Source organism: Teleopsis dalmanni, chromosome 2 (assembly GCF_002237135.1).
Source record: "Teleopsis dalmanni isolate 2A chromosome 2, ASM223713v2, whole genome shotgun sequence".
Classification (NCBI taxonomy): Eukaryota; Metazoa; Arthropoda; class Insecta; order Diptera; family Diopsidae; genus Teleopsis; species Teleopsis dalmanni.
In genome coordinates, this window is record NC_051847.1 from 242,778,234 (window position 1) to 242,788,086 (window position 9,853).

General features: G+C 30.0%; 3 protein-coding genes across 4 annotated transcripts in view; 1 reads left to right on the top strand and 2 right to left on the bottom strand.

Moving 5' to 3' along the window:
• Positions 1-3,557, bottom strand: part of LOC119677186 — a 5,838-nt gene extending 2,281 nt beyond the window's left edge. Inside the window, exons 1-12 of the mRNA XM_038088458.1 lie at positions 2,942-3,557; positions 2,543-2,876; positions 2,407-2,473; positions 2,110-2,349; positions 1,917-2,047; positions 1,507-1,740; positions 1,228-1,434; positions 1,074-1,167; positions 740-1,000; positions 546-676; positions 346-436; positions 23-280 (exon numbers count right to left, since the gene is read on the bottom strand). Coding sequence (XP_037944386.1) covers positions 23-280; positions 346-436; positions 546-676; positions 740-1,000; positions 1,074-1,167; positions 1,228-1,434; positions 1,507-1,740; positions 1,917-2,047; positions 2,110-2,349; positions 2,407-2,473; positions 2,543-2,876; positions 2,942-3,139 — 2,246 coding nt within the window. The 5' untranslated portion in view covers positions 3,140-3,557. The remainder of the gene's footprint in view (positions 1-22; positions 281-345; positions 437-545; positions 677-739; positions 1,001-1,073; positions 1,168-1,227; positions 1,435-1,506; positions 1,741-1,916; positions 2,048-2,109; positions 2,350-2,406; positions 2,474-2,542; positions 2,877-2,941) is intronic.
• A 2,152-nt stretch (positions 3,558-5,709) lies between these two features.
• Positions 5,710-7,439, top strand: LOC119680050 (transcription initiation factor TFIID subunit 12-like). 2 transcript variants are annotated; one of them, XM_038092677.1, is made up of 3 exons: positions 5,710-5,819; positions 6,183-6,381; positions 6,453-7,439. In XM_038092677.1, the coding sequence occupies exons 2-3, from the start codon at positions 6,217-6,219 to the stop codon at positions 6,771-6,773; spliced, it is 486 nt and encodes a 161-aa protein (XP_037948605.1). In that variant the 5' UTR covers positions 5,710-5,819; positions 6,183-6,216; the 3' UTR covers positions 6,774-7,439. The 2 variants fall into 2 exon arrangements, with proteins under 2 accessions (XP_037948605.1, XP_037948604.1); XM_038092676.1 differs by having other exon boundaries at positions 5,726-5,819; positions 5,963-6,381.
• A 1,444-nt stretch (positions 7,440-8,883) lies between these two features.
• On the bottom strand, positions 8,884-9,847 carry LOC119680051 (zinc finger protein 300-like). Its single transcript, XM_038092678.1, has 2 exons — positions 9,560-9,847; positions 8,884-9,460 (listed from the first exon to the last, which is right to left on the bottom strand). Exons 1-2 carry the CDS (start codon positions 9,605-9,607, stop codon positions 8,927-8,929), a joined length of 582 nt encoding a protein of 193 aa, XP_037948606.1. The 5' UTR covers positions 9,608-9,847; the 3' UTR covers positions 8,884-8,926.
• Positions 9,848-9,853: the final 6 nt, after the last annotated feature.

A 9,853-nucleotide genomic window follows, 5' to 3' on the forward strand; every position in this document is an offset into this window, starting at 1 on the left:
TAAATTCAAAACTCCTAAATACCTATATATTTGAGTGATGTTATTTATTTTCACTTGAATTTCACGGGCACTGTAGTGAAATCCAATTTTTGCAAGCTGTACAGATATTTTTTTATATATATGCTCTTTTCTATGTGTACCAAGAATATGTTTTAAATTCGACTTCCATAGCTTAAATAAAGCTTGTTCCGCTTCTCGGCTCCATGCATACCGTTTGTTATTTTTTTGATAAATCTTCTTTCGTTTTCGGTTGCGCAGTGAAACAATCTTTTGATGAGTCCTAGAAAAGAGATATTTCTGAAACATGTAACGAGAAAGTTTTAATGTATACAAATGTAATCTTACTTGCTTTTGCAACTTGTGATGTTATTTATTACTGTATCTGGAATTGGTGATTCCATAGATTTTACTATAATTGGATCTTGTAAGCGAGCAACTTTATATATAATAAAATAACAAAAACATATACTGATTATCAATATACCAGAACATAAATAAAGAACACATAGTCTAAAAAATTAATATGCTGTTCGAATATTTATTACCATTAAAGCTCTTTACTTGGAATTGTTTCTTATTCTCACATTCTAAATCTCCAATAATTCTCTTTAAGCTTTCGTAATATGTCCACACAGTCTCAGATGCGCCTGAAAACTGTAATTCGCGATTTTGTTTTCTTTAATAAAATAAGAATTAATTATTCTTGGATTATTTTTTTTTTATTATTTTTAACAAATACCTATATTTTTGAATCATGTTATTCATTTTCACTTGTACTTCGCGGGGATTGTGCACAAATCCGAGTTTACTAAGCTCTGCAGATATTTCTTTATGGACGTGCCCATTTTTACGTGTACGACTTAGGCGACACGAATTAAGTTCCCATATCTCTAGTAAAGCTCGTTCTTCTGTGGGGCTCCATACATCTCGTTTTTGATTTATACTATATAGCTTTTCTTTTTGCTTTCGTGTAAGCAATAAAGCAATACTCTGATAAGTTCTAAAAATGAAATTTTTTTGGCTTATGCAACAGAAACGTAAAAACTTATAGTAAAAAAAAAATTTTAACTTACTTGCTTTTATATTTTCTATTGTGATTTATTTTTATATTTGATAATGGCGTATCCACCAATTTTTCCGATGTTATGGATTCATTTAAGCAGAGATCTTTACGTATACAAATTCTTTTTTTCTTTACTTTTTAACTTATACAAATTATAAAATTACCTTTAATTTTAATTTTTTCATTTTCTACACCAGAAGTCATTTCATCTTTTTGTTCAACATTATTTTTAAAAGAATTTTTAGAACTTTGTAAAATTGTACCAATATTTATACTTTGTGCTTTTATATTTTTCATTTCATATTGCGCATCTGAATCGCTATTATCATCAGGTTCCCAAGTAAGATTTTCTGTCAAAGATATTGGTGTTTCTAGAAAGCAGTCAAAATTAAACCGTTCTTTGTACGTGTGCTACAATGCTTCTAAATTCTAAAATATTTTACCTTTTGATTTCTTCGAATTGGTTAATATCCTTTGTTGAAAAGAATTTGATTTTCTTCTTTTCGGTTTTGGCGACGTAGGCGTTGATTCTACCATCGAACTTTCCAACGATATTGGTGATGTACTTTCTAAATATGATGGCGATGGTGGCATTAGGCCGGATCTATCTGTTATTCTTGACAATGAAGATTGTGTCCTTATGTTTACATCAATAGATATTGAATCATCCAAACATACTTCATAAAATTCCCCATCCGAAATATTACAAAATATATTTTTAATACTTAATACTTTTATATAGTGTATAACAAGATAATACAAACATAATATCAACTATATAAATATAGGAAAATTTACATAACTATATAAAACTTAGTGTAAATTCTTGAATAATTATCGAATACTTATTTACCGTCAACGTTTTCTGTTTGGAGTTGTTCAATATTCTTGCATTTGAAATCTCCAATAATTCTCTTCACTCTTTCATAATGTATCCACATTGACTGTGATTCAGCTGAAGATTTTATTTTGCGATTTTCTTTTCTTTAATAAAAATTTAAACTATTAAATATTAAAAAACTTTGATATGCATTCATTCTATATACCTGTATTTTTGAGTCATATTATTTATTTTCACTTGTACTTCGCGGGCACTATGATAAAATCCAATGCTACTTAGTTGTTCAGATATTTCATTATATATGTGTCCTTTCCTACGCGTTTGAGTAAGGTGTTTTAAATTCGATTCCCACAGCTCAAACAACGCTTGTTCCGCTGCTGGGTTCCATACATACCGTTTGTTATTTAGTTTCCTTGTTTGCATGTAAACAATCTTTCGATCATTTCTTAAAAAAATTACTTTGTGGATTATGCGATATAAAACGTATATAAAGTTAACTTACTTCCTTCTACAGTCGTCATTATTCATTTCTATATTTGGAGACGGAATATCCATAGATTTCACTAATGCTATGGATTCATGTTTGATACATAAGTAATTTTCAATTCATTTTTTAACAAAACAAATTATAACACTACCTTCATCATTATTTTCCTCATCAAGTAAAGTTTCATCTTTTACTGTAACATCTTCAAAGATATTTTCATAGCTCTCCGAGTTCGTGTCAACATTGCTTTTCTCTATATTCGCAAATTCATCATAAAACTCAGATTTGCAAGTAAGATTTTCTGTCATAGTTATAGGTGTTTGTTGTGAATTGTTCAAGTTTTGCTTCAGTAGCATACAAGTCATCTGCTCAAAGTATTCATTAGATTGCTGGGCTTGCAAAACAAAGTTGTAAGCTATTTTCAGTCTGTATACGCAATTGTCACAAATATGCTCGGGGAACCCATCACCGTGTTTAGTTTTCACCTATTGAGTTAAATGCAGCTATTGTATTAGTTTGCAAAAAAGAACATTAAATAAATTGAATTTACATCAATTTTGGCTATTTCTGACAACATATTCGACAAAGAAGGCACATTAGCTTCATTTGTCAACAAATGCAGGAATCTCAAACTAATTTTCTCGCAGCATGTTCTGCACCACAACTCATCAAAACCGTCTTCGTTGTCTTGACTTGAATCGAAGTTTTTTGAAATTAAAGATTGTTCAGTATATTTTTGAATTTGCATTTTAAACTAAAGCGCAACATAAACAAAACAAAATTCAACTCTCAATATAAAAAATTATTATTCACAATAGTTTTGCTTATTTAACAATCAGTACTGCCAGTAGCTTTTTAAACGAAAAGACCAAACCACCATTTTTAAAGCCCAATATTCGGAACCATGTAATGTAAAAGTAGACATGATAACTATAACATTTAAATGTAACAATAGGTATATTAGGCCTCTCCGATTTGTGGCAAAAAATAGCAACACTCGCAAAAAACGCATGTTTTTCTATACTCGCTAAACAAGACATTGGCATCACTGTTGCAGTCTGTAAGTGTTATGTTTTGACAAATAGCAAATCTTGCATACGTGCACATGATGTAAGCAAATTACATTTTGTATAAAATCGATAAAATGAATACAGAATTTAAAGGAATGATAAAAATTTTTGAAATAATACCAAATATCCAATCTATAAAAATTTTTAATTTTGTTTGAATACTTGTTTTTATATGATTTTTGACATATGATTGCAATATTTATTGGAATTTCCAATGAAGGTTCACAATAGTTCGCTTCTTGCGTTGGTAACACTTTTTTCTTTACTGGCCGAAGTGTAAGGCCAGTATGCAACTACTGGCCTAGATTGAGAAAATGGGTTTGTTGTTTACATATACATACATTTCGGCCAGTATAGCCAGCAACTTGGTGTTGGTAATATGAATTGAAAATATAGCAACAATTTCTATACTATATCACATATACTTCATACGCACATTCAAAATCTCTTTGCATGTTTCGAACACTTAAGATCATTGTATTATACGCAATATATACAGTGAGCGACAAAACTCTACATACACCCCCCATTTTTGCTAGCTCGTAAATCCAAAGACATAATAGAAAAAAGTAATGAAACAGTTTTGTTTAGAACTGTTTTTTAATAATAATAAACAAAAGAAAATTCATTCATCAATATAAATTAACGAAGTTATTCGAAAAAAACCTAAAAAAATCATTGACAAAAGTCTACATACACTTCATTGATTGTTACATTTAGTTGACAGTAATTTAAATGTTAAACGGGAAAGTACCGTTTTTCATATTTAATGCTTGTTGTGAGTGGTATTTAATTGACACGATGGATCCACGAAAAGAAAATTCAAGTGATATGCGAAATCTGGTTATTAAGCATAGAAATGAAAAAACACCTTATGGTAAAAGTATCAAAATTAGTAAATTTGACTCGATCAACAGTTCAGACGATAATAAGAAATTATAAAAATACTGGTTCTACTGAAAATAAGCCTCGCAGTGGCCGCCCAAGGAAACTCACACGTAGGGATGTCAGCTTGGTTTTAAAAGAAGTTAACAAAAATCCGAAAGTAAGTGCCTTAAAATTAGTCGAACACATTGCTAATGTAACTGGAAAGCATGTCAATCCACGTATAGTACAAAGAACGTTAAACAGCCACGGTTTTCATGATAGAATACCACGCAAAGAACCTTTAATTTCTGAAAAAAACCGAAAGCTGCGCTTAGAGTTTGCCAAACAGTATAAAGAAAAGGACTTTGATTTCTGGAAGCAGGTTTTATTTACAGATGAATCCAAATTCAATATATTTGAATGCGATGGGAGAGCTAAAGTTTGGAGGAAAGCAAAAACAGCACTGAATCCGAAGCATATAATGCCAACTGTAAAGCATGGTGGTGGCAGTGCTATGCTTTGGGGAGACGTAGCTGCAACTGAAGTAGGAAAAATAGCTTTGACGTAGATTGGCATGCTTCCTAGTTGCACTAGCAATGTGTTCGACTAATTTTAAGGCACTTACTTTCGGATTTTTGTTAACTTCTTTTAAAACCAAGCTGACATCCCTACGTATGAGTATCCTTGGGCGACCACTGCGAGGCTTATTTTCAATAGAACCAGTATTTTTATAATTTTTTATTATCGTCGGAACTGTAGATCGAGTCAAATTTACTAATTTTGATACTTTTACCATAAGGTTTTTTTTCATTTCTATGCTTAATAACCAGATTTCGCATATCACTTGAATTTTCTTTTCGTGGACCCATCGTGTCAATTAAATACCACTCACAAAGCACAACTAAGTACATTATATAAGTGTATGATTCATGCCACAAGCATTAAATATGAAAAACGGTACTTTCCCGTTTAACATTTAAATTACTGTCAACTAAATGTAACAATCAATGAAGTGTATGTAGACTTTTGTCAATGATTTTTTTAGGTTTTTTTCGAATAATTTCGTTAATTTATATTGATGAATGAATTTTCTTTTGTTTATTATTATTAAAAAACAGTTCTAAACAAAACTGTATCATTACTTTTTTTCTATTATGTCTTTGGATTTACGAACTAGCAGAAATGGGGGGTGTATGTAGAGTTTTGTCGCTGACTGTATATATAACTCAAATTTGCTTTTAGCTGGCTGCTACGAAATCATGGGAACCATTTTTTTTTTCTGTATTCGCAATCTGTATATTATTTGTCTGTGGTAATGTCATAATAATTTTGGAAATTCAAATATTTTTTAATTTCATTATTTATTTAGCATGGTAACATTGTAAAAAGTGTAGAAATGTCAAAGACGTCATTGCATTTTTAGTCAGTCTGCAACAACTAGTGAACTATGTTGAGTTATTAAGAAGTTGAACGAAAGTTGTCGGTAACAAAGTAAGTTTTAAGATTTAAAATATGTTTGTTCGTGAAATATACATTACTCTTTCTTTAACTGTATAATACTTTATCTTTCAAAATTGCAACACCTTTTGTAAAACAAAAATATTATTGTCCATACACGGTATTCTACACTACAGTTCCAGTTGATCCTGTTCTTTGACAACACTTATAACAACATTTCGGCCTTTTCATTTAATTTGCTTCAATTTCATAATTAAATTTTAAAATTTGGAAAGAAATCTATTTCTGTTTTATAATTGGCTTGATTAAATTCTTGCCACACATATTATATTGTAACATATATTATTAAACATAAATTGAAGCTACCATGTCGGACATTTTTCACAATTTTGATAGTAACGGCGCTATTGAAGAATCACAAGATACTAACATGGCATCACCACTCGAAAGCCCCGTCAGTACATTTAGTTCTAATCCAGTCAGTGTGAGCAATACAGCTGGAGCAAACATACAGAATGTACACAATTCCAATCCAAGTGTAAGTGCTTCTGCTCCAACATCAAGTGTCAAAAATACTAGTAATGATAATCAACCGGTAAGATTGTTAACTTAATCGACTTAATAAATAAATCTTTTTAATAATTCTTTCTCCTTAATAAATTAAAGATTCTTACAAAACCTAGACTAATGGAATTGGTGCGTGAAATTGATACATCTGTACAACTGGATGAAGATGTCGAAGAAATAATTTTACAAATAGCTGATGACTTCATTGAAGATGCGGTAAGATCCGCTAGTCAATACGCTAAGCACCGAAAAGCAACAAAACTTGAAGTACGTGATGTGCAGTTACATCTGGAACGTAAATATAAAATGTGGTTACCAGGTTTTGGCACTGATGAGTTACGGCCATATAAACGTGCTGCCGTAACTGAAGCACATAAACAACGACTTGCATTAATAAGAAAAACAATTAAAAAGTATTAATTTTAAATTCGAAAAAAAATATATATTAGTCTGTAGGATAATTTTTAGTTTTCCTAATGTATGCTCTATTTGCGGTTAACATTTTGTAACCCATACAGATAATTCAAACTTGAACTAAAATTTTTATTTAACGTTTTTAAACAAAAAACTTAACTTCTCATATTATGAAAAATGTCATGTTTATAACAGCATTTAACTTTTAATACTAATGATATAAAAGCATATATAATTGGCGACAGACAAGCGATTTAAAAAAATAGAGTCTTCTGGAAAGAAAAACAGAAACAAAAATATTGTTTAGTAATTAATGTTAGATAAAATTAGTTCTTAATATCATTGCCGTGTTGTTGAAGTAATAAAATAACAAAATATGGAAAAAGCATTAAAGTAATTTATAGAAATAGCAGTGGAAGAGATAGATAGGAACGGGGTAATTTAACATATTTATAGAAACCAATTTGAATTCACAAAAAAACATAGCATATTGGAGGACATATATAATATCCGTCTGAAATTCTTCACTTAAATAAATAGAATAAAAATGTATTTTAATTTTATCTAAAGTTATAAAGTTAAGCTAGATACTTTCAGAAATCGCATCAAACAATATTGTATCGATAATAATAAATTATTTATATAAATGAAAATTTTTGTATCACGTCCCTCAAAATAAAACGAAAAATGATGGTATATAAAAATTTATTTAAATTTATCCACTTAAACATTCTAAATAAAAGTAGTTTACATTTTTATGTTTGCTTAGGATTTCATTAAAAAACTATATCTTAGTTAAATTTTATCTATACCTTCAAACCCTGAAATATAAACATAACATCTCGTTAACGTAAATAACGATACTTACGGGAATTGCATGGATTTAACTAGAAAAAGACTATATGAAGACTGAAAAGAGTTTATATTAAGTTTCGAATTTGTCTTTAAATATATTGTAGTTAATCTCATAAAAGAGTATATTTAGTCACACTAAAAACTTTTCTCGCTTACAATTTTTAAAAGAACAATCCCTATGATTTCTAATTCTACATAACAAAAAAAAAAGTCAGATTCAAATTGTTAAAGAGAAACAACTTTACCAAAGCGAAAAGGAATGTTAAATGCAACAGAGTTCAGACTGGCTTTAGAAATGTAAAAATTAACGAGAAATGCTAATAGTCTAATAGTACGACAAAGCTACAATATTTATTAATTAATTAATTTCTAAATCGTTGTTATATCATTTTCGGATATATCAATCAAGTATTCTCTTTAGTTATTGCTGACAGTCTGTTTTTTACACTTTACGCCGATTTGTTGCAACTAATCAAATAAGTGTTTTATTTATTTACTTTATTTTTGTTGTCCGTCATTGTTGTCGTTTGCTCGTCTGTGCAGGCGATTGGTACCTGTACGTAGACGTACAGAGTTTTGAATTGAATCCTCGATACTTGATTGTTTGCTCTTGTCTATGTTGTCAGAAGATTTTCGGAAATCTATGTATGAAGGCTGGTATCATTTTTATAAAATATTTGAGATTTTAGCAACTATAAATTAGATCCGGTGGTTGGTTGATAAATTAATTGTAATCTCCACAATGGATGTTGGGCCAATTGGCAAGATGCTGTATCTATTTTCGTTTTGATTGCTCTTTGTATTTGTCCAAATTCTTGTATTTTTCTTTGATATTAAGTACCCATTAGATTGAAAAATCTAATGAAAAGATTAGTGTCGAAATGTGGTCCAATTTTTGTTTAATTTTTAATAAAAAATATTTTTTGCTGTTTAGGTCGCTAATGGGTATTTATTTTATATTTAGTTATGTAATCGTCAACCCACATAATGATTTTCTATCCCAATCGAGAGTTTGAATTTTGAAAAGAATGGTATATACAATGATATATCACTACTAAACATTTCTCGCTTCATCTAGCGTTTTTCTACTTGAATAAAAAAAAATACTAACTTCGGGCAAAAAATATTAAAAAATGTTTAATTTTGCAGTGTAATGTTATTGGAAAATTTTTGAATATTTGCCTAAAATCTGCTAAGTTAGCTTCCATATATTTTAACTTAATTTATTGCAGTAGTAAGATTGGGGAAAGAAGTAAGTCAAAATATAATATCTCATAATAGTAATCAAGCCCTCTAAATTATACCTATTCCAATAGTAATGTTTTTCTTTTGGGTTCTATATCTTCATGATGACCAACTAATTGGCGATGCTTTCGCAATTGTGCACCCTGTATAAATCCTTGACCACAAATGCCGCAAACAAATGGACGTTCACCGGTATGTCGACGCACATGCAAGGTTAGATTTTTCGAATGCGTAAAGCTTTTGTTGCAATAAGAGCAGATGTATGGACGTTCTCCTGAGTGCGTACGCATGTGTATGCGCAATTTGTATGCACGTGGAAAAGCTTTATTACAAGTATTACAGATATATGGTTTTTCACCAGTATGAGATTGACGATGTGTCTTTAAATCAGATGTATTTGGAAATGCCTTATCGCAAAAATCACATTTAAATGGTTTCTCGCCTGTATGACGCCTCATATGTATGACAAGATTGGATGGTTTAGCTGCAGCAAAACCACATAGTTCGCACAAATATTTTTTATCCGATACAACAGCTTTATTTCTTTTATTGCTGCTTGAGTTAATTTTAGCTTCAATTTGTGAATCATCTGTCTGTAAAATCAACAAGTGTTTATTTGAAATAAAAAAGTAAATATTTGATAACATTGTTAATGTAGAATAAAATTTCAATTTTAAATCTATTAGATTTACCTCTAAATGTATAATACGTAAATGCATTATAAGGTTATCCTTCCACATAAATCTTCGAGGGCATTTAAAACACAAATAGCGTTTATGCTTATTTTTACACTGATTGTCCAAATGCGTTAGTAAACTAGAAGCAGACAGGAACCTACTGTCACAACAGCTGCACACGTGTTGTGCTTCATTCCATTTATGTTTCAAAAGTTGATGCTGGAATAGTTTATATTTACGTTCGAATGAGATACCACAAAGGTCACAATAGTTTAATTTTGTTGCAATAGATTGTTGATTAGAAGAAAA